Source organism: Hemiscyllium ocellatum, chromosome 11, assembly GCF_020745735.1.
Source record: "Hemiscyllium ocellatum isolate sHemOce1 chromosome 11, sHemOce1.pat.X.cur, whole genome shotgun sequence".
Lineage (NCBI taxonomy): Eukaryota > Metazoa > Chordata > Chondrichthyes > Orectolobiformes > Hemiscylliidae > Hemiscyllium > Hemiscyllium ocellatum.
This window is the reverse complement of record NC_083411.1, coordinates 20,209,949-20,234,876: the sequence shown is the minus strand read 5'-3', so window position 1 is coordinate 20,234,876 and position 24,928 is coordinate 20,209,949. Positions and strand designations below refer to the sequence as shown.

General features: G+C 40.4%; 1 protein-coding gene across 1 annotated transcript in view; it reads left to right on the top strand.

The window, feature by feature from the left end:
* The window catches only part of LOC132820378 (phosphatidylinositol 3,4,5-trisphosphate 5-phosphatase 2-like), a 145,194-nt gene that overhangs the window by 45,570 nt on the left and 74,696 nt on the right, over window positions 1-24,928 (top strand). Inside the window, exon 3 of the mRNA XM_060832448.1 lies at window positions 2,413-2,476. Coding sequence (XP_060688431.1) covers window positions 2,413-2,476 — 64 coding nt within the window. The remainder of the gene's footprint in view (window positions 1-2,412; window positions 2,477-24,928) is intronic.

Below are 24,928 nucleotides of genomic sequence, written 5' to 3'. Positions count from 1 at the left end.
CATACCAAAGAGACAGAGGTTATGCAGCACACTTTTTTTTCCCATCGATTAGTTTTAATTGATTGTGATTTCAACTTGCTGCAGTAAATACCATGCATGTACTACCCTCTGCACCAATAGACCCTATGCATTTAAGGTGTGTCAGCCCTATTTTGTTCAATGTAAAATTCAATAATTAAAGTGATCAGGTGTTCAGTAGAAAAGGCAGGAAAGCAGAATTGAGGATTATTAGATCAACTGTGATTGCATTGGATGGTGGAGCCATAGGATAGGCCAAAAGGCTTTCTTCTCCTATTATGCCTTATGGTCTTAGGTAAAGACGTTAATAGCAAATGGGCATATTAACTGAGACATTATCTTGCACATCTTGTTGATTTTCAGCAAATGCTAGTCTTCCTTTGCTTTCAATAACCCACGTCAATAATATATCCACTTCAAAAATATTTCATTGGCTATAAAAACAAAGTACTGCATTTCTGAAATTTCTTTCTCTCTCAAAAGGATGGTGCAACTAGGAACTAGATTGCTGTCTATAGTGCATTGCAGAGAAAGCAACGGGGGAAAAAGACGAAAAATAAATTCAAAGAGGTTTCTTTCCCATCGTCTGAAAACAAAACAACATGAAATGGAAGCTTCCCTGATGCAATCTGATATTTAACCAAAGCATGCATCTGCTCTGATAATCAGCGTGGTTTTCTTATTATTTTTATGTGTGGCTGGGACCGTGTCTCTACTTTCAAGAGAATGTGTCATTTTCCTAAAATAACTGTACTATCATTTGAGGAGACATATCATTTTTGATGAGAAATAAGAAAAAATGTGCAACACATCAAAAAATATATTAATTACACAGGAAGTGGATTGCAGTTGAGTAATCCGAGCAGACATCATAACAGAAAGATCTTGGCCAACAGTTATATAGTTGATTTTTGTTTTGAAGGGCTGGATGATGATTTAATAGCTTCCTTTACCTCTTACCCCTTTATTTGAAACAATTTATTGGCAATTCCACTATTTGCTATTCTGATCAGATCTTTCTGAACTTAAGCTTAAGAGCAATGTAGCACAGATGCTGGAAACCAGAAACAAAAATAGCAAATTATGAAAATGCTGAGCAGGTCAGGCATCATCTGTGGAGAGAAGAATCGTTATGTTTCGGGTTGATTTTCTGTTCTGTTTCAGAAAGATTATATATTGTTCCTTTGATAGAGCAATACATTTACTGAGATTGGGGTGGTCTGGTAGTTCAGTGGTTAGCACTGCTGCTTCATAGCACCAGGGACCCAGGTTCGATTCCAGCCTCGGGTGACTGTCTGTGTGTGGTTTGCACATTCTCCCTTTGTCTGCGTGGGTTTCCTCCGGGTGCTGTGCATGTTAGGTGAATTGGCCATGCTAAGTTGCCCATCGTGTTCAGGGGTGTGTAGGTTACATGCCTTAGTCAGGAGCAAATGGAGTGTAATGGGGAATGGTTTTAGGTGGGTGACTCTGCGGAGGGTCAGTGTGGATATGTTGGGCTAGTGGGCCTGTTTCCACACTGCAAGGATTCTAATTCTAATTCTGACATTAATTCTATCTGCCAGTACAGGTTCAAATAATGTAAAGCACATTGAAGAAGGATGCAGCATCCATTCTTTGAACTTTGTTTCTATAGAGACAGCTGTTGAGTGAGATTTCTCAATGGAATAATGTCAGATGTGACAGAATTGAGACAGATTGGGAAAGTGTGTCCACTGTGTAAGGCTTTCTGATCAATGTAATTAAAGTAAGCTTTGTACAATATTGCAAGGACAAATGACCACAATGAAATTGCAAAATTATTAAAAGTAGACATGGTATTCAGATATGATTAAGGACCGAAGCTTGGGCTAAGGTCCAGTAGTGCAAAATCAAACCAGGTTCTCTTGAAGCCAAAGTAGTTGAAGTCAGATGGCACATTGAAATGAAATGGGTTATTATCTTGCTTTAGGTCTTAGATTTAATATAATGGATTGAGATACTTTTATTCATGGAAACTGGAAGATGCAGGTACAGTTCATATCCAATCCTAATGGAGCATCATTCACTAGTTTTGGTCCCTATTATTTATTGGTCAAATTTCAGCAAACTTTTTCGGTAATTCTACGTCTGTGCAGAGGTATGTTAGCAGCACCCACAAATTTGTTCCACTTGACTCTTCTACAAAAGAGAAGATGCAAGCTTGAAAAAGAGGAAGACAAAAAGAAAGATAACTGACTTGGAGAAGGCAAAGAGAAGGCAGAGACATTTTGGTGTATAGTGTTTGAAATCAACTTCATAACTCAGAGTTGAAAGGACTGCACTGCCTGTCTCTTTTACATGCTGATCCTTTTCAGTAAGTTAAAGTCACTTTTATCATAGCTAATCAACAGTACCATGTCTGTTCTTTCCATACAGGTATCTAAAACAAGTTTATACATACAGAATTTTGCAAGATGAGGAAGGGTTTCTGGCTGTACAGGTAAGTTGAATGTCATAGCACATTTAAAATAACACACTTCACTTTTTTCTTATTCAGCACGTAGTATTCAGTTTGCCTCTGTTTTGTGTATTTTTATTTAAATCATTCACAGAAAGAAGGTATGGTTCGCAAGACCAACATTTATTGACCTTGAGAAGATAATGATGAGGTGTCTTTTTGAGCTCTATTATGAAAGGACACCCACGGTCCTATTAGAAAGGGAGTCCCAGGAATTTGACCTAGGGACAGTATGACCAGACTAAGAATTACTAGCTTTCTTTTCCTTCTCGGTAGTGCTGTTAAAGTTATATGGCACATTGCTGTGATGCATCTTGTAGCTGATACACATTGCACCACAATGGCAGAGGGAGTGAATGTTGAATATGGTGAATACGCTGCTGATCAAGCAAGCTGATTTGCCATCAGTCGTGCTGAGCTCTTCGAATACTGATAAATCTGTTACTTGATGCAAATATTCAGCCCTGAACCACCTTTATATCCACCCACCTTTATTTATGTGATCTGTCCAGTTAAGTTTCTTATCAATGGTGATGGTGGGGAAGTCACTGTGAAGACAACTGTGCTGAAAATCAAAGTGAGGGGTCTTGACCTACTCTTATTGGGGATGGTCATTCTGTGGCATTTTGCATACTATTTAGTACTTAGCATCCAAGCCAGAATGATGTCAATGTTGTTGTGGTTCTATGTTTGTTCAACACAAACTTACCAATCCTACATCAGGACCAAATCTAGATTTTGTATTTGTGAAGATATTTTGAAGGGCTACCCAGCAAATATGCTCACAAGAAAGGTTCACCTACTATTTTTAACAGAAATGCCAACTATACCCCCTCACACAACATACAACCAGCAAGTCTATGCAGTGGCTGGGAGTCACATGTTCTACATCCTGGTACTTGCTTATTATCATATTCCCTCTTAAAGTGTTAAAATAACTCATCTTTTAGCAAGTGGGCACAAACATTTATACAGGCATCAGTATAGATGTGTTTTATGTAAAACTGGAAATAAAGAGCAGGACGTCTCAAGTACATAAATAAATACCATTTGATATATTTGGATGGCAACAAATTAGTTTCTTGCAGATAAGAGATGCAAATTATTAGAAAAATAATCATTTTGACGAGCAAGTTCTTTTGGAATTAACATTATTGCTTGCTTACAGTATTTATTTCCACATGCAGGTCTATAAGCATTTGCCCTTAAATATCATCTTTACAAGTCTGCCATGCTGACCAAAAACCCAAATTTCCTCAGAATGGATTTCACTAGAATTCACATTGCATGGTGTTGATCAGTCTTCAATTTCACCTGCAAAATTGTGAAAAATATAGCACAGAATGAGGCCATTCACACCATCATGCCTTTGCCAGCTCTTTGAAAGTATTATTTGAATTTAATGACACGAAGATTGGTGGAGTGGCAGAAAGCATAAGGGACTTTCAGAGAATACAGGAGGATAGTACTTCATACAGAGAGTGGTGGACGTTTGGAATGAGTTGCCAGCAGAGGTGGTAGAGGCAGACACAGTAGATTCATTTAAGATACGTCTGGACAGATGTGTGAGTAGGTGGGGAACAGAGGGATACAGATGCTGAGGAATTGATCGACAGGTTTAGATAGTACATTAGGATCGGCTCAGGCTTGGAGGGCCGAAAGGCATGTTCCTGGGCTGTAAATTTTCTTTGTTCTTTGGTCATTTTAAAATTCTTCAATTAATCCCACTGTCCTACTTTTTAACCATAACCTTTGTTTTATTTTAAGGTATGTATCCATTTTAATTTTAAGCCTTGTTGGCTCTGTTACCTGATTCCCTGCCTATCCTTAAGTGTATTTTGTGGTTTTGCCAAGTGCAGTGCCTTTGGCATGCAAGTCTTTTAAGGAGATAGTAAGCAACAAGAATCCTTGCATACATCCCACATGTGACACCCAGGGAATGTATTCCCCCTGTCTTTGTCTAGATCTGTCTGAAAACTTGTGTCTCACGTTTGAGATGTGTAGTCACTCCAAATACTCTTTTCATCACTGCTGTTCTAAAAGGAAGATGTTAGCTAGCATCAGTAATATCACAAGACTATAAAATAATTGCTCAATGGAACTCAGCAAATTCAAATGTCAAATTGATAATTAAAGTGTCTTCACGTAGGCTTGTACTTGCATCTGAGGCTCAAATTGAACATTCCACTTGAAACTGCTGCTGATATCTAGTTGCTTTGCATCAGACAGAAAGATGCAAGGGGAGTCAAACTCAACTTGCATGGTAGAGAAAACTAACAATAATGAATAAGCAGCCTATTATATACCGTCTCTGCTTTACTTCCATCAGGAAAAGAAAGTTCAGAGGAACGGAAGGCAGACTTATGATTCCTTTTCACATGTTTTTCAACTTCTCCACCATTATGTGATTTGTTGTGTTTGGTACGTCCTTGTGGAACTATAGTGTCCACAGTGGGTTGAGGCAACTAGGCAATAATGTGATAGATAATAATATATTGGACAGACAACCATTTGAAGATAAGGCAGGCATTGACAACTATTTTTTGATTCCCTGCTCAATGCAAGAGAAAGCTGAAGAGAGATACAATTCGGATGTCTAAATATTTCCAAACTCCTTAAGAGAAATTGGCAAATCAAGCCCAGCCATCATGCAACATGATCTAGGAGAGACCATGTGATTGAAGCTTTCAATCCAGAAGGCTCAAGAATTGTTTTGAATAACATACCTTGTATAGAAGCTGATGAATATATATAATCCACATCCAGGAGATGTTGAAAAGTGAAAACACTTCAGGAAGAATTGGATATTTGAGTGAATATATTTTTTGATTGGCCACAAAGTCTTTTCAGAGCTTGTACCTCCCCAAGTTCAGTGGAATATTTTAGGTAGAAACATTATCCAAACACATATGTTTTTGGTTGTTTGAACTTATATATTAATTAGACATTCAGGAATAGACTAGTATTGCTGTTTGCTTTAAGGTCTGTGTTTAATACTGGAGACATGTTTCACATTGATCTGAGAAAATTAGCCAGTCTACGGTCAGGATTTTTCACTGATTTCAAATTACTGCCTTTAATGGGCAAATATTTGCGGGCACACAGAGATAATTCTACCCAAACCAATGGTTATGGTCACCTGCTCAGACACAGTGTTGTTCACTGGAGTCTTGAAAGTAGGAAGATTTCTCCGGGGCAGCATCAACAGCTTCAACAAGGCATTTTCTTTTAAGATTAGATTACTTACAGTGTAGAAACAGGCCCTTTGACCCAACAAGTCCACACCGACCCTCCGAAGAGCGACCCACCCAGACCCATTCCCCTACATTTACCCCTTCACCTAACCTGCACATATTTGGACTGTGGGAGGAAACCAGAGCACCCAGAGGAAACCCATGCAAACACGGGGAGAATGTGCAAACTCTACACAGGCAGTTGCCTGAGGCGCGAATTGAACCCAGGTCTCTGGCGCTGTGAGGCAGCAGTACTAACCACTATGCCACCATGTGTTGATTCAATCCAGCCTCAAAGCTAACTTAAAACCAGGAACTGAAATGAATATTCCTGGCTATATTATGTAGTATCATGACACACAGTGCATTTTCCCATTAATACAACAAAAAAAATCCAAATTTTTTGAAGTGTTTTGAAACATTTTTAATTTCAGTTTTGTACCCCTGGGCTGAGGAGCAGAAAACCAGCTCCCAATTCCTCCTCAAAATGGTGCAAGTCTGGATGTCAAAAGGCTGAATAAAATAGCTTTTAGTCAGCTAATGTACTGTCCCAGTCTGTGATCTGGGTAGATGCTCATTGACCAGTTTTGTACACAAAGAACAGGTCAAGCAACATTAGGATGCACAGTATCCCAACAAAAAGGAAGCCCTTTTAACAGGGAGAGGAAACTTATTTTCCGTTTCATTCTGCTTTCAAGCCAATTATTCTTTTTTGTACGCCAGCTCAGCAAGAAATTTCAAAACACGACAATCCAAACCTTCTTTGGGATTTTAAGACTTTAGCTTGGCTAGGACTTTTTTAAATTACAGAAATGCTTAGTCACCACAGTTTTCAGTCCACTCCCATCCCATCCATGTATGGCACTGCCTTTGCTGCAGTTTGGCAGTGGACAGATGCCAGGTGGCACCTATAGCACTGCTGTGCTGATTAAATTCAAACATTAGAACATGCAACTACCATCTAGAACCAAGCAGTGAACAAATAAACACCAGTGATTCTCAGAAACTTAATTATAAAGTCATAATCAAAGGGATGTACAGCACGGAAACAGACCCTTCGGTCTAACACTTCCATGCTGATCAGTTATCCCAACCCAATCTAGTTCCACTTGCCAACACCCGGCCTCTATCCCTTCAAACCCTTCCTATTCATATACCCACTCAGATTAATTTTAAATGTTGCAATTGTACTACCCTCCGCCATTTCCTCCGGCAGCTTATTCCATACACATACCACCCTCTGAGTGAAAACGTTGCCCCTTAGATCTCTTTTATATCTTTCCCTCTCAACCTAAACCTATGCCCTCTAGTTCTGGACTCCCCCACCCCAGTGAAGAGACATTGTCTATTTATCCTACCCATGCCCCTCGTGATTTTATAAATCTCTAAAAGGTCGCCCTTTAGCCTCTGATGCTCCAGCGAAAACATCCCCAGCCTATCCAACCTCTCCCTTTAGCTCAAACTCTCCTTTCCTCGTAACATCCTTGTAAATCTTTTCTGACCATTTTCAAGTTTCACAACATCTTTCCAAAGGACGGAGACTAGAATTGCACACAATATTCCAACATGGCCTAACCAATGCCCTGTATAGTCACAACATGACTTCCAAACTCCTGTACTCAATACTCTGACCAATAAAGAAAAACATAGCAAAGGCCTTCTTCACTATCCTATAAAACTGCTACTCTACTTTCAAGGAGCGATGAACCTGCACTCCAAGATCTCTTTGTTCAGTGACACTCTCTTGGACCTTACCATTAAGTGTGTAAGTCCTGTTAAGATTTGCTTTTCCAAAATGCAGCACCTTGCATTCATCTAAATTAAACTTCATCTGCCACTTCTCAGCCCATTGGCCCATCTGATCAAGATCCCATTGTAATCTGAGGTAACCTCCTTCATTGTCCACTACACTTCCAACTTTAGTGGCATCTGCAAACTTACTACCTCTTATGCTCACATCCAAACATTTATATAATTGATGAAATGTGTGGACCCAGCACTGATCCTTGTGGCACTCCACTGATCATAGACCTCCTGTCTTCCAACTTTGAGCCAGTTCTGTATCCAAATAGCTAGTTCTCCCTGTATGCCATAAGATCTAATCTTGCTAACCAGATTTTCATGGGGAACCTTGTCGAACGCCTTACTAAAGTCCTTAATAGATCACGACTACCACTCTGCCCTCATCAATCCTCTTTGTTACTTCTTCAAAAAATTCAATCAAGTTTGTGGGAAATGATTGCCCATGCACAAAGGCATGTTAACTATCCTTAATCAGCCCTTGCCTTTCCAAATGCATGTACTTCCTGTCCCTCAGGATTCTCTCCAACAACTTGCCCACCACCGACGTCAGGTTCACTGGTCAATCGCTCCCTGGCTTATCCTTACCACATTTCTTAAACAGTGGCACCACATCAGTCAACCTTCAATCTTCTGGCACCTCACTTGTGACTAGCAATGATACAAATGTCTCAGCAAGAGGCCCAGCATTCACTTCCCTAGCTTCCCTTGGAGACCTAGGGTACACCTGATGAGTTTCTGGGGATTTATCCACTTTTATGCATTTCAAGACATCCAGCACTTCCTCCTCTGTAATATGAGCAATTTTCAAGATGTCACCATCTAGTTCGCTGCATTCTTTATCTTCCATGTCCTTTTCCACAGTAAATACTGATGCAAAATACTTATTTAGTATGTCCCCCATTTTCTGCGGCTCCGCACAATGGCCGCCTTGCTGATCTGTGAGGGGCCCTATTTTCTCCCTAATTACCCTTTTGTCCTTAAGGTATTTGTAAAAACTCTTTGGATTCTCCTGAGCTCTTTATGCCAAAGCCGTCTCATGTCCCCTTTTTGTCCTCCTGATTTCCTTCTTAAGTATACTCATCCTGCCTTAATTCTCTTCTAAGGATTCACTTGATCTGTCTTGTCTATACCTGACATATGCTTCCTTCTTTTTCTTCACCAAACCCTCAACTTCTCGAGTCATCTAGAATTCCCTACACCAACTTTTAGATCTGGTCTTTCTTTTCTATCAGTATTTGAAAACTTTGTTTTGAATTAGATGTCATATCTATTCCAGAAAACCTATTTGATGGGCGACACAGTGGCACAGTGGTTAGCACTGCTGCCTCACAGCGCCAGAGACCCGGGTGCAATTCCCGCCTCAAATGACTGACTGTGTGGAGTTTGCACATTCTCCCCTTGTCTGTTTCCTCCGGGTGTTCCAGTTTCCTCCCACAGTCCAAAAATGTGCAGGTTCGGTGAATTGATCATGCTATATTGCCCTTGGTGTTAGGTGTGGGGGAATGGGTGTGGGTCGGTTGCTCTTCGGAGGGTCAGTGTGGATTTGTTGGGCCGAAGGGCCTGTTTCCTCACTGTAAGTAATCTAATCTAATCTAAATACTATATTTACTTCAGAAGGCTTTTTGAATTTGAACCAAATGTCAATCACATGGTATGCATTATATATCAGCATCTTCATTTATAAGCAGTAGTGGCTTCTAGCATCTGATATCTGGTGTGTTAAAAAACAGGACAAGACACTGAATAAACTTTCCCTACTGCACACTCAAACGACTTCATCTCAAGTGCAGAATTCTGTAGAAGTAGAATAACACTCCATCTCTCACCTGTGAATAAGCACTGCCAATATTTAACTACTGAGTGAATCTTCCTGTAGCCTAACAATACATTTTGACTCCTACTTCAGTCAGGCATGACCTACTAAATCAGGTTCATGTTTCTGTCTGTCTGACATCTCCCAGCAGTTTCACTTGTGATTTCTTTGAATGTGATTGCCAATTTAGCAGGCTTCATTACCCATACCCATGGTTTCTAATATTTATAGAAATAGAACAGGCAGGAGAAGGGAAGATAGTTTCATCATGCCACTGAGGATCTGAGTCAAACTCTGATCTCAGCTGAAGTGTGAAAGAGTAAAACTTTAATTCCCTGCTGTCTTCTTCCATTAAAAGTATGTTTCCATCTGAATTTGTTTTTAGTCTCTCATCTCCAGTGCCTGCCTTTGTTGTGAACATTCCTTAGCACAGCTCTGCCTTTTCGGTGATAACAATGCAGCCACTTGACAGATGCATTTCCTACCAAGATTTTAAGGTTTGTTTTTACACAACCAAGTGTTGATGTGCCCACAGAGCCTGATGTATTTCCTCTCAGATCAAACAGTGAACATCAACCGAGCCACTTTGCTACTTGCTGACTTTATTGAAGATTCATAAAATTAAATGCTCATTTTTACTTAAAGGCAACTGCTCCAGAAATTATAGCATTGTCTGTGTAAAATATATGTGTAATTATAAATTATTAATTGTCAACGGTTTAAGGAAAACTTCAAATTTTACACCCAAAGAAAACTGCAATTGCAGGACTCCTCTTTGCAGGGAGGGCTGGTTCCACCCAATAGGTTTTATTGTGAGTGTAGGTTTGCTCGCTGAGCAGGAAGGTTCATTTTCAGATGTTTCGTCACTGTACTAGATAATATCTTCAGTGAACCTCTAGACGAAGCTTTGTCCAGAGGCTCACTGAAGATGTTACCTAGTATGGTGACGAAACATCTGAAAATGAACCTCCCAGCTCAGCGAGCAACCTACACCAGTACCTCAACCTGAGCTACAAACTTTCTCAAAACTCTCTAGGTTTTTTTGTGATTACAATGAGTCCAGTAATGCAAGGCATTGCAAAAGTTATTCTGCAAAATGTGTATTGCTGTTGTTTCAGTTTCAAGCAAAGTCTAAAACTTGAATAATTGATCAAAGGCATGGAAATGTGTCTGGTGGCTTTATACAATGATTTCTTAGTTGAAGCTGTTGACGAACAATAACTTACCCTTACATTCCACCATGCCTGCTGATGATTGTTTCAAAATTCTTAAATGGGCCAGGCAGTGTCAGCTTTGTTGGAAATGAGATGAGAGGGATGGATAGAGCAGTTTTAGGGAGATTTTTGAACAGAGGGAGAGGTAGTGAGGCAATTTTCACAGAATTACAATATTGTTATAAGGGAGAAGGAGGCCATTCAAACCCTTATGTCTGCTTTAGTTATCTAAATGAACACTTCACCCAGCCATGTTCTTACAATCTTTCATGATTTCCTATTAAGTCCTGATCTCTTTTGAATGCTTCAATTGAACCTACATCCAGTAGACTTTCAGCAAGTGCATCTCAGTTTTGAATCAATTGCTTTGTGAAAGAATTATTCCCCATGTCAGTTTTGCTTCAGTTACCAGTTATTTCAAGTCTGCGTTTTGTTGTTAATCCTCCTTTCATGATTGAGAACATTTGTTCCTGATCTGCTCTGTCCAAACTTCTAATGATTTTGAACACATCTATCAAATTTCCTCTCGGTCTCTGAGGAGAAAGTGAGGACTGCAGATGCTGGTGATCAAAGTCGAAGAGTGTGGTGCTGGAAAAGCACACCGATCAGGCAGCATCAGAAAAGCAGGAGAGTTGATGTTTTGGGCCTAAGCCCTTCATCAGGAAGGACAATAGTCCCAATGTCTACAACTTGTCTTCATAACTGAAGTTCCTCACACTTAGAATCATTCTTCATCAATCTGTTCTTCATGCTTTCCAATGTCTTCACATCTTTCCCAAAGTGAGGTAGCCAGAACCTGATGTAAAACTCCAGTAGAGGCTGAACTGATGTCTTAGACAACACACTTCAACATGACCTTCTCACCCTATACTCTTATTCAGTGCAGCTCACATGCTGTGCATTGATTTGAGGATCACAAGCTCAGGGTCAGGGGTTTCTACCAGGTCTCTTCAGGTGCCTAAACAGGCTGATGTTAACCCACAGATGTTGGGCCGAAGGACCTGTTTCCACACTGTTGGGAATCTAATCTAATCTAATCCAAAAGAGACAGGATTTCTTTTATCATTATTTTATGGGATGTGGGTGTCTGACTGGACCATGCTCAGTTGCTCCTGAGAAGGTGATGGTGAACCACCTTCTTGAACCGCTGCAGTTCATTGCTAGCGATGGACCCACCTTGCCATGAGAGAGGGAACTGCAGGATTTTGACCCAGTGACACTGAAGGAACAGTGATATATTTCTGAATTAGAATAATGAATGCTTTGGTGGGGAACGTACAGCTAGTTCCCATGTTCCCATGTATTTGCTGCTTGCATCCTTCTAAATGGTTGTAGTTTTGGAAGATGTTGTCAAAGGAATTTTAGTAAATATTTTTGGTGCATTTTGTAAATGGAACCTCCGTAGGAGGTCAAGATGGATCATCTGCTTGGCACTTCTGGCTGACGATTGTTGCGAATATTTCAGCCTTATCTATTGAACTGATGTTCTGCGCCTCTTCCATCATTTAGCGCAGAGATATTTGTGGAGCCTCCTCCTTCAGTGAATTGTTTAGTTGTCCACCACCATTCATGACTGGATGTGGTAGCACAGCAGAGCTTAGGTCTGATCCATTGTTGTGGAATTGTCTGTCTCTCACTTGCTGCCTATGCTAGGTGGCACACAAGCAGTCCTGCTTGGTAGCTTCAGCAGGTTGACACCTCATTTTTAGATATGCCTAATCCTGTTCCTGTTATGCCCTCCTGAACTCTTTATTGTACCAGAATTGATCCACTGCATTGATACTGATGGTAAAGAGCATACGCCAGGCTATGATGTCACATATTGTGATTGAGTATATTTCTATAGTTGCTAATGGCCCTCATGATTATCTACTGCTGAGTTACTATATCTGTTCAAATCTAACCCGTTTAACGTGATGATAGTGCCACACAACATGGTGGAGGGTGTCTCCAATGTCAAAACAGAACTGTACCTTCACAAGGACAATATGATGGTCACTCCGTCTGTCCCATGACATATTTTGACAATTTAAACAAAAAACTTGTTTCAGGTTGTGTTCAATATGCTTACTTCGTAGTTTAAGGTGTTACAGCACTAAATCCAATCCTGACATTTTAAAAAAATTATTACCATAATATTTGCATTTACTCAAATCAATACAGTATGTGACTTAACAACCTGAAAATTTGAAAACAAAATTGACTGAATGTTGTACCTTTTAGCACCCTAAAAAAAAGACTTTTTAAAAATTTGTGGGATGGATGCATAGTTGACTGGGCCATTACTGGTGAGACAGGTGGATTTTCCCAACGGTTGACTATGTTTTTTTTGTCGTCATTAGACTTTTAATCCAGATTTTTATAAAATTCAAATTCCATCATCTGCCATGGCAGGATTCAAAATCCAGTCCCTGGGAACATGACTTAGTTCTCTGGATTAATAGGCTGGTACTCATACCACTAAGGTCAACACTGCCCCTTTTAATTCCTGCTTATCTTATTTTCTCTACTTACAGTTTTTTGACCAAGCGTTAATGGAGGCAGATTGTTAAACTCTCAGCTTTTGCTGTACTACAGGTGGAGTGATGAGTTCCATAGAATCAGAGAACCACAGACAGATGATGTGCAGTGAATTTAATTTGAGAGTCACCGAGCTTTAGGTGAGATTGAGAAATTGGGAGCTTCATGGTGACCTTAGCTAGTATTGGAGTTGAGTCCGCTCTGTTGGCATGACTGTGTATTGAAAACTAGCCATCTATCCAACTGGGCTACCTGACCTCTATAAACAGCTGATAGATGATCACTAACAGAAGGAAATTGCAATTAGGTAGTATCTTATCACATCGTCAGGACATTTCTTGAGGCTTCATTAGCAAAGAATTATTCTTGAAATTCAGCGATTGTTAAAATGCAAGCAAATGTGACTGCCATTTGGGCACAGCGAGCTCCCACAACTGAGGTGACTGACCCAAAAATCATTTCTTGTTGACGCAGGTTATTGAGCAGGCTCAGAGATGAGTCATAGAGTCATAGAGATGTATAGCATGGAAACAGACCCTACGGTCCAACCCATCCATGCCAACCAGATATCCCAACCCAAACTAGGCCCACCTGCCAGCACTTGGCCAATATCCCTCTAAACTCTTCCTATTCATATACCCATCTAGATACCTTTTAAATTTTGCAGTTGTTCCAGCCTCCACCACATCCTCTGGCAGCTCATTCCATACACGTACCATCCTCTGTGTGGAAAAGTTGCCCCTCAGGTCTCTTTTATATCTTTCCCCTCTCACCCTAAACCAATGCCCTCTAGTTCTGGACTTCCCAACCCCAGGGAAAAGACTTTATCTATTTATCCTATCCATGCCAGTCATAATTTTGTAAACCTCTATAAGGTCACCCCTCAGCCTCCGAAGCTCTAGGGAAAACAGACCCAGCCTGTTAAGCCTCTGCCTATAGCTCAAATCCTCCAACCCTGGCAACATCCTTGTAAATCTTTTCTGAACCCTTTCACAACTAGAAATGTGGTTAATAAACCTGGATGAGAAAGCTAGCACCAGTGCAGGTGACTATGGATTGTTGTAAAAACCCCATCTTGTTCATGATTGCCCTTAAGGAAAGGAAATCTGCCTTCCTGATCAGCTCTGGCTTTTGTAGTACTCCTAGCCCAAAGCGATGTGGTTGACTCTGAAACTGTTCTCTGAAATGGTTGAGCAATCCATTCAGCTGTCATAAAGGCCTTATCAACGACCTTATCAACGTCAATTCAGAATAGGCAATGACTGCTGGCCTAGCCAGTGACGCTAATATTCTAGGGCTCTAACAACAAAAGATGTAAATGGTAAACAGTGGATTGTTGCGATTTACTTTTTTTTAATTCCCTGGCTTTTTGTGCAGAATAGGTTGATCTGTGAAATGCATAGTTGCACTTAAAAGTAACTGCAAAAGCTTACAACTAGGTCAAACATCTTTCCACTGTTCACAAGTGCAATATAAAATTAACATTGTGGTTTCATACAATTTCTCTCCTGATTTGTTGAGTTGAAATGTGGTCAGGATCTTCATTTTATTTCTCCGTTGCTATATTTTGTTAATTTTTGAGCTGCAGTATTTTGTTGAAGTGATATTTTTAGTTGAGGATATTTGCATTTCACTTTGTTGTTGCAGTTTAGGGTTAGTAGTTTATCAATGTGCTGTGCCATTTCCTGCTAGAAAGCTCCAGCACAGAGAGTGACTATTCAGGAGATGTTCAAATCAACTGAACCCTCGTAATGAAGTAAGGGAGACCAAGATTATTGCCAACACTTCTGAAAGGAAACAAAGATTGCCCCAAAGATAGAGGATTAAAATTTGATTGTTTTGGAAAGGGGTGCAATTTTCCCTGCCTCAGATGGTAAAAAGGGGAAATGGTTAGGCAAGTTGTGATATCAAGTGGTTGATCTCTGGAAGCCATGCATTGGGCTTTGCATCAAGCCCCTTGATAACACCTTTCCACACCATATTATCTCCACAGGAAGAGAAGGGAAAAGAAAAAGGCCTCCCATGTTGCTGTTGGGTCTCCTAAGGATTAAGTCTCCATCAATGATTTTCATAACACGGAGGCTGCCGGACTCTTACTGGCTGGCACCTTCTGGGAAGCTGGGACACCACTAACGAGACCTGTGATTGGCCAAAATGTTCACTAAATCTCTCCAGGTTCTCAACAAGCAATGTTTGATTGAGTTTTCGTGGTGATGGGGCGAGACAAATTAGTTTTTTACTTTGCAGGCCCACCTCCACACTTCACCTCAAACAGGGAAAATTGTGGCTGCTATCATTTTAATTTTTGATAAATTATGTCCTTCTCTAATTTTGATCCAGTTTTAGTTGTTGCAACTGTCTACTGGTGTTTCCCTTATCTAATCATTTATCGTATGTGATTTAGGAAGTGTTTTTTTGGCCAACATTTATTTCACTGTCAGGCCGCTTGTGTATACAAGTTTTCCTTTACCTTTCTAGCCACTTCAGCAGAAATCTGAAGGATTTAGAATCAACTTTAGCACTGATCTAAAGGAGCTCTTCACCTTGTGGCTGTAATCAGTTCTGGACCTGAAACATTATTCACCCCAAAATTTCACTTGCCCTAACTCTGTACTCTGCTGTGCCCCTGCCTCCTTTTATCGATGATATAGAGGAGCCAGTGTTGGACTGGGGAGGACAAAGTTAAAACTCACGCAACACTCAGGTTATAGTCCAACAGGTTTATTTGGAAGCATTAGCTCTCAGAGCACTGTTCCTTCATCAGGTAGCTGTGGAGCAGCGCCCCTAAAGCTAGTGTTTCCAAATAAATCTGTTGGACTATAACCCAGTGTTGTGTGATTTTTATCTTTTTATTTCACCATTGATAAAGGAGCCTTCAACTGCCTCAGACCCATTTTCAGGAATTCACTCTGAATTCATCTTAAGCCCATAAGACCATAAGAAATAGGAACAGGAGTAGGCCATTTGACCCCTCAGGAATGCTCCACCATTCAGTAAGATCATGGATGTTGTAACCTCCCGCAGGTCCACTTTCCCTCCCTCTTCCTGGAACCTTTGATTGCCTACTGATTCTCCTGAATAAGAATCTATTGATTTCAGTCTTAAAAGTACACAAGGACCCAGCCCCCACAGTTCTCTATGGCAACGAGTTCCAAAGACTCACAACTCTCTAAGAGCGGAAACTTATCCTCATCACAGACTTGAATTGGTGCACCTTTATTCTGAGACCATGTCCTCTGATCCTAGACTCTGCCATGAGGGGAAATATACCCTCAGAATTTACTCAGTAAGCCTTCACAAATCCAATATATTTCAATGCCTCATCTTTCAATAAGGGAACCAAAACAGCTCACAGTACTTGAGATATGGTCTCACCAGCACCTAGTATATTTGCAGTAAGACTTCTCTACTCTTAAACTCCAAGGTCCTTGAAGTAAAGCCAAAATTCCACGAGCCTTTCTGATTATCTTCTTCATCTGTGTATCAGCTCTCTGTGCTTCATGGGCAATAACACCAAGTCCTTATGGGTTACAGCTTTCTACAGTATTTTTTTCTCTATTTAAGTAATATCCTGTTCCTATGTTCTCCCTTCCAAAATGAACAACTTTGTATTTTCCCACATTATACTCAATTTGCCAACTTTTTGTCCATTTATCTAACCTATCATTATCTCTCTAAACTGTTGGTATCCCTCTCACAATCTACCTTTCTACATATTTTCTGTTGTTTGCAAATTTGGTTAAACTGCATTCACTTCCTCCCTCCAAGTTATTAATACATATTGTAAGTAGGTGTGGTTCCAGCACTGACTCCTGTGGAACTCGACTGGTCCTAGGTCACCACCCAGAAAATTTCCCCACCTGCTGTTTCCTGTCCATGAGTCAATTCTTAAAACATGCTAATATACTGTCTCCGGCACCATGGATACTTACCTAATGACTTAATCTTTTGTGAGATACCTTGTCAAACGCATTCTGAGAATCTAAATACAACATATAGAGATTTATAAAATCATGAGGGGCATGGATAGGATAAATAGACAAGGTTTTTTCCCTGATGTGGGGAGACCAGAACTGGAGGGCACAGGTTTAAGGTGAGAGGAAAAAAATTAAAAGATACCTAAGGGACAACTTTTCCATGCAGAGGGTGGTGCACGTATGGAATGAGCGGCCAGAGGAAGTGGTGGAGGCTGGTACAATATAAAGGAAGCAGGAAATATGTTAAACAAGGAATTGAGAGGGCAAAAATGAGCCATGAAATTTCCTTAGCAAGTAGGATTAAGGAGAATCCCAAAGCACTTTTTCTGTGTATTTGGAGCATAGCAAAGGAAAATGTAGGACCACTGAAGGACAAATTAGGGAAATTATATATGGATCCAGGGGAAGTGGGTGAGGTCTTTAATGAGTACTTCACATTGGTAGTCACCATGGAGGAGGACATGGATGATGGTGAGATTGTGAAGGGGGATATTGATGTTCTAGGGCATGTCACTAGTTAGATAAGGGGTAGTTGAGTGTCTTGAAAACTTTAAAGTGGATATGTCCCATAGTCTTTTGGGAATATTCCCAAAATATTAAGAGAGACATGGGTGGAGATTGCTGCGGCCTTGACAGAAATCTTTGTATCCTCTTTAGCCACAGGTGAGGCTCCAGAAAATTGGAGAATAGCCAGTGATGTTCTTGTTTTTAAGAAGGGCTACAGAAATAATCCAGGAAATTATGGGCCAATTTATGTCAGTAGAAAGGAAATTATTGGAGAAGATTCTTAGGCATTTGATTTACTCACACTTGGAAAAGGATGGATTTATTAGGGATAATTAACACGGCTTTGTGTGGAGAGGTATTGTTTCACAAACTTGTTTGAGACTATTTTAAAGAAGTGACAAAGAGGATTGATGAGGATAGGGTAATGGATTTTATATACGTGGACTTTATGTATGTAGAAAACATTTGACAAGGTCCCTCATGGTGGTCTAGTCCAGAAGATTAACATACATGGGATCCACAATTAATTGGAAAGAAAATTGGCTTGATCAGAGAAGACAAAAGGTAATTGTGGAAGGGTGTTTTTCTGACTTGAGGTGTGTGACCACTGGAGTTCTGCAACAATCAATGCTGGGATTTCTGTTGTTTGACATGTATCTGAAGAATTTGAATGAAAATGTAAATGATTTGATTAGTAAGCTTACAGATGAAACAAAAATTGGTGGAGTTGTGGACAGGAAGAAGAGTTGTCAAAGATCACAGCAGGATATAGATCAGCTGTAAAGTTGGGCAGGAAAATGACAAGAGGGAGTTTAATCCAGACAAATGTGAGGTGATGCATTTTGTGAGGTCAAATGAAAGAGAGAAATATGCAGTTAATGGCAGGACCCTTTAGATGATTGATATACAGAGAGATCCTGGAGTGCAAGTCCATAGTTCCCTGGAAGTAGCAACACAAGTAGATAGGATGGTAAAGTAGGTGTACGGTATGCTTGCTGGCATTGAGTAGAAAGGTTGCAAGCAATGTTGGAGCTGCATAGGACTTTAGTTGGGCTTCATTTGGAGAAACATGTGCAGATGTGGCTGCCACACCATAGGAAGAAGGTACAGGCTTCAGAAAGAATGCAAAGTGCTTTATCAGGGTGTTGCCTAGATTGGAGTGTCTTAGTTATAAGGAGAGGTTAGATAAACTTGAATTGTTTTCATTGGAACAGCAGAAGCTGCCAAGTGAACCTGATAGAAGTAGCTAAAATTTTGAAAGGCATGGATATGGTATCATTTTCCCAGAGTAGAAATGTCAAATACTAGAGGCACAGTTTTAAGGTGAGAGGGGGAAAGTTTAAAGGAGATGTGGAGGACGGGAAAAATTTCTGGCTGTAAGAGCTGCTCCTTTTTTTTGAGGTATTTTAGGTGCTGGAGGTGATTTCCTCAAATTACAGGAGCAGCAATCACTGTTTTATATGCTGTTGCATTGTTTTGGAACTTTGGAAAAAAAAGTCAAAACAACAGCAGTTTTAAAAGGGAGAAGAACAGACAAAGGAAGCACATAGTGAGGACAGTGCAGGAGAGAGAGAGAGAGAGAGAGAAAACCTGCACAGTTACTGCCTTTGCTGTATCACTGGACATCGGAGTGCATCTGGGAAAATTAACAAACAGTGAAATTCACAACTAATCTTGGAGGAACCGGTTTGGGCGAAGTTCACAGCACAGAATCAGATAAATTAATTGTTGTTTTAAGTCTGTCCAAGAGAAAGGCTGTATTAGTGAGCACAGTGGGTTCTTTCTTGATTATATATTTTTGGAAATAAGTCTCTTGATTAAACTTAAATTATAAACCATAGCTACTAATTTAAACTGGTGCAATGTTTTGTAGAGGAATAAGATAGTGTTATTTTCTGGGTCTGTAGATTGTGAAGGAGCAAAAATGGCCTTTGCAGTGATATGTACTTCTTGTCAGATGTGGGAGTTTAAAGAGAGTTTAAGGGTTACTGCGGATTATATCTGCCATAAATGCTGTTGGATGCGAATCTTACCACATCGAGTGGATTGGATGCAGACAGACAGATAGAAGCGATGAGGAATTTGCAACAGCAACAGTATGTGATGGATGGCAGTTATAGGAAGGGGGAAAAGTCTCAGATACAGTCACATAGATGGGTTAACTTCAGGAAGGGTGAGAGAAGTCGGCACCTAGGGCAGGAGTCTTTTGTGGATATACCCATTTCAAACAGGTATGCTGTTTTGGAAAATGTAGGGGGTGATAGATAGCACGAACAGCCACGTTTCTAGCACTGAGACTGGCTCTAATGCAACGAGGGGTACGTCGGCTTCCACGAGATCAATTGTGTTAGGGGATTCTGTAGTCAGAGGTACAGACAGATGTTTCTATGGCCAGCAGAGAAAAAGCAGAATGGTGTATTGTTTCCCTGGTGCCAGGATCAAGGATGTCTCAGAGAGGGTGCAGAATGTTCTCAAGGGGGAGAGGGGCCAGCAAGAGGTCATTGTCCGCATTGGAACCAACAATATAGGAAGGGAAAAGGTTGAGATTCCGAAGAGGGATTACAGAGAGTTAGGCAGACATTTAAAAAGGAGGTCCTCAAGGATAGTAATATCTGGATTACTCTCAGTGTTACGAGCTAGTGAGGGCAGGAATAGGAGGATAGAGCAGATGAATGCATGGCTGAGGAGCTAGTGTATGGGAGAAGGATTCACATTTTTGGATCATTGGAATCTCTTTTGAGGTAGAAGTGACTTGTACAAGAAGAACGGATTGCATCTAAATTAGAAGGGGAGTAATATACTGGCAGGGAAATTTGCTAGAACTGCTTGGGAGAATTTAAACTAGTAAGGTGGAAGGGTGGGACCCAGGGAGATAGTGAGGAAAGAGATCAATCTGAGACTGGTACTGTTGAGAATAGAAGCGAGTCAAACAGTCAGGGACAAGGTAGGACCAATAAATTAAACTGCATTTATTTCGATGCAAGGGGCCTAACAGGGAAGGCAGATGAACTCAGGGCATGGTTAGGAACATGGGATTGGGATATCATAGCAATTACAGAAACATGGCTCAGGGATGGGCAGGATACAATTGCTGCAGGAAGGACAGAGAGGGAGGCAAGAGAGGAGGGGGAGTGGCATTTTTGATAAGGGATAGCATTACAGCTATGCTGAGGGAGGATATTCCTGGAAATACACCCAGGGAAGTTATTTGGGTGGAAATGAGAAATAAGAAAGGGATGATACCCTCATTGGGATTGTATTATAGACCCCATAATAGTCAGAGGCAAATTGAGAAGCAAATTTGTAAGGAGCTCTCAGCTATTTGTAAGAATAATAGGGTGATTATGGTAGAGGATTTAAAATTTCTAAACATTGATTGGGACTGTCATAGTGTTAAAGGTTTAGATGGAGAGGAACTTCTTAAGTACGTACAAGACAATTTTCTGATTCAGTTTGTGGATGTACCTACTAGAGAAGGTGCAAAACTTGACCTACTCTTGGGAAATAAGGCAGGGCAGGTGACTGAGGTGACAGTGGGGGAACACTTTGGAGCCAGCGACCATAATTCTATTAATTTTAAAATAGTGATGGAAAAGGACAGACCAGGTCTAAAAGTTGAAGTTCTAAATTGGAGAAAGGCCAATTTTGACAGTATTAGGCAAGAACTTTCAAAAGCTGATTGGAGGCAGATGTTCACAGGTAAAGGGACGGCTGGAAAATGGGAAGCCTTCAGAAATGAGATGACTTTTTTATGTAATTTTTTTATGTTCTATGTTTAACTTCTTTGCCATTTCCTTGTTCCCCAAGACTATCTTCCAAATTCATTTTTGAAGGGATCTATGTACACTTTGACCTCTCTGTTCCTTTCTACATATTTAAAGAAACTTTTATTATCAGTTTTTAGAGTTCTCACCAGTTTGCCCCCCTAGCTTATTTTCTCTGTCTTTTTTTAAAATCATTTTCATCCTCCTTTGCTGGATTCTGAATTTATCCCAGTCTGCTGGGCTATCTTTGAATTTAATCTATGCGTCCTCTGCATGAGTAGTCATGGTTGGTTTATCCCACTTTTTGAATTTTGTTTCCATACTGGGATATATTTTTATTGAGACTCATGAATTACCTCCTTAAATGTTTGCCACTATTTGTTCAGTCATTCTTGCTGATCTATCCACCTAGTTCACTTTAGTTAACTCTCTTCCCATTTCATTTCAATTCCCTTGATTTAAGCTAATCACAGTTGTTTACAACATAGGTTTCCCATTCTCAAACTGAATATTAATTACTTCCTAGTGGTTCTTTTACTCAGAGGTCATTCATTAAACCTATCTCATTGCTGATTACCGCATTCAAGATAACTGGTTCCCTGGTTGGTTCCATGATATATTGTTTTAAGAAACTATCCCTCATAGACTCTATGACTTTTTTTGTTATAGCTACCCTTTCCAATCCAATTGACATGAAGATTAAAATCACCCTTGACTATTGTTCCATGATTTTTACCTGCCCCTATTACTTATTGATTTGTAACCTTTCCTACAGAGTGGCTACTGTTTAGGGGTCTGTACACTACCCCTATCAATGTCTTCTTTCCCTTCTGTTTTAGTGCCTCCACTCAAATGGGCTCTACATGTCCTCATTTCATTTCTTATTAACAGTGTTATCCCATCACTGTTTTTATCCCTCCTATCTCTTCAAAAAGTCAAATATCCATGAATGTTAGGCTCCCAAGTCTGGTCTTCTTATAACCATGTTTCTGTAATGGCTATGAGATTGTATTCATGTAATTTGATTTGCACTGTCAGTTTATCTACCTTATTCCAAATGTTTCAGGTATTACAATACAAAACCTTTATGTTTGTTCTATTATTGCATTTCCCTACACTTTAGGGTTCCTTGATACAACATGGCATTCACACATTCCATCCCTTATTTTTATTTTCTGGTAACAGTCAACCCCATCATTAACTTATAATTCTGCACTCTCCTTCACGTTTGGCATTCTAATATTCCATACACACTCCCTGCCCCCTTCCCTGCACACTGTTGTGTTTACAACCCTATCTACAACTTTAAATATATGATTTGCCTCAGGAAAAAAATGAGGGGAGCATCTCATAGAAACCTACCAAATTCTAACAGGGCTCGACAGGGTACACACAGAAAGGATGTTCCCGATGACCAGGGAGTCCAGAATTGGCTAAGGAGGTGGGGTAGGCTGTTTCGGACTGAGATGAGAGTGGTGAGCCTGTAGAATTCTCTGCCACAGGAAATAGAAATTATTTTCAAGGAAGAGTTAGATATCATTCTTAGGGCAAAGGGGATCCAGGAGTGTAGGGATAAAGCAGAAGCAGAGTATTCATTTGGATGATCAAGCATGATCGTATTGAAGAGCAGAGCAGGCTTGAGGGGCTGAAAGACTTCCTCCTGCCCCTATTTTCTGCATATCTATGTTTCTAAGTATTTTACACTTGGCATCAGGTTGACACACCAGCATCTCTTTCCAGAATCCCTCTGCCGTGTGATCTCTTACACCACAAGTGATATAGGTGACTGGAGATATTTGAGTATTAGTCCTTTACTGTAAATAAATATTAAGGGTGAAAGAGAATATGAGTCTGTCTGTTTTTGCCCCATTCCCCTCAGATGTTTCAGGCTAGCCCTGTCACAGCAGGTGGCTTACAGGACATGGCTAATTTCCAGGTCATAATTTGGAGGTGCCGGTGTTGGACTGGGGAGGACAAAGTTTTAAAAAAATCACACAACACCAGGTTATAACACTGCTATTAAGACTAGTAAAAATTTTTACTGGTCTTAGTAGCAGTGTTGCTCAGGTGAATTCATCAGAAGGAAGTTTTGAACTGGAATTTTGCCTTTGTCACACTAATTAGATACATCAGCCTCGAGATTTGGATTTACGAGCCTGAAATTTAACATTATTAGATTGCAGTCAAATGCTGGAAAGTTTATCATCTCACCTAAAGTAAACTTTCTTCATGTGCCACATGCCTTTGATTAACTAGGATTTTTATGTGTGAAGTACAGGTTACCTTTTAAGGTAACTGTTCTGTATGACATTACAAAGACCACAATAGTTCAGTCAGCACAATGCATTTTAGAGTAGAGTAAAGTTCATCTGTTGACAGTGACCACATCCTGGTGACTTCGCTGTTTAGAGAGACCTCAGATAGCATGAGAATGGACTGAAATGGGCTGAACCTGTGAGTTTCAAAACTATGGAGGAGATTCTCTTGTAACTGACTCTGTCACACGGAAGTGGTAATAGGAGAGTGTGTGAGTCCATCATCTGCCCAATGGGACAATAGAAAGTCTCTTCACTTTTTGCGATTGAGCCATGCGAGAATAATTCCGGAGAATAGGCAGCACTGGTTAAAGGCTGAGAGTTAAGTTAACAAGATTTCATGTATTGTCAAAAAGTGTGGTGCTAGAAAAGTGCAGCCGGCCAGGCAGCATCCGAGGAGCAGGAGAGTCGATGGTTTGAGCATAAACTTTTCATCAGGAATGCCGCCTGACCAGCTGTGCTTTTCCAGCGCTACACTTTTTGACTCTGATCTCCAGCAGCTGCAGTCCTCACTTTCTCTAAGGTATCATTTATTGCATTTTAGCAGCTAGTTACAGATGACATTGATGTGATGACATTGGTACAGAGCCATAGCCGAAGATCAAATGACAGGTCTCAGTTCTTTGAGATCCTGGCTATTCTACCCAGCACTCCAAGTAACATCAATATTGGGGGCAATGCTTATAGCACTCTGTAGCATTAATTCTTCCAAACTCATACTCAACATCTTCCTGCAAGCTTTTTGTTCATAATTTTAATTCTTATTTTGTGTATATAATTACCTTTACCACTATCCTATGTCCCCACAAGTCTGTAACTTTACAAATTCAGGTAATCTGGAGGTTTCTCTCTTCTCCTTGAACATATTCTCTTTGGACTAAGAGAGCTTGTAGCTTTCTGGGTGGAAAACCATTGACTTTCTTCTTCTTTCTGGCTGTCTGAAATCTGGAGGAGCCTTCCTTTATAAAGTTCTCCATTGGCTTTCAGGCCTATTCTACCATTCAGTCAAATCCTGGCTGAAACAAACAGAGAAACTCAGCAGGTCTGGCAGCATCTGTGGAGAAAGACAACGAGTTAACGTTTTGAGTCCCGTGACATTTCTTCAGAACTAACAGTAGTTAGTTAAAGGAAGTATAAATGCCACAGATACAGAGACAAAGGGATGGGTGATAAGGTCACAGAATCCTGACACTGTAGAAGCAAGCCATTCGGACTGTCAAGTCTACACTGACCCTCTGAAGAGCATCCCACCCAGACCCACTCCATCCCTGTAATGCTGCATTTCCCA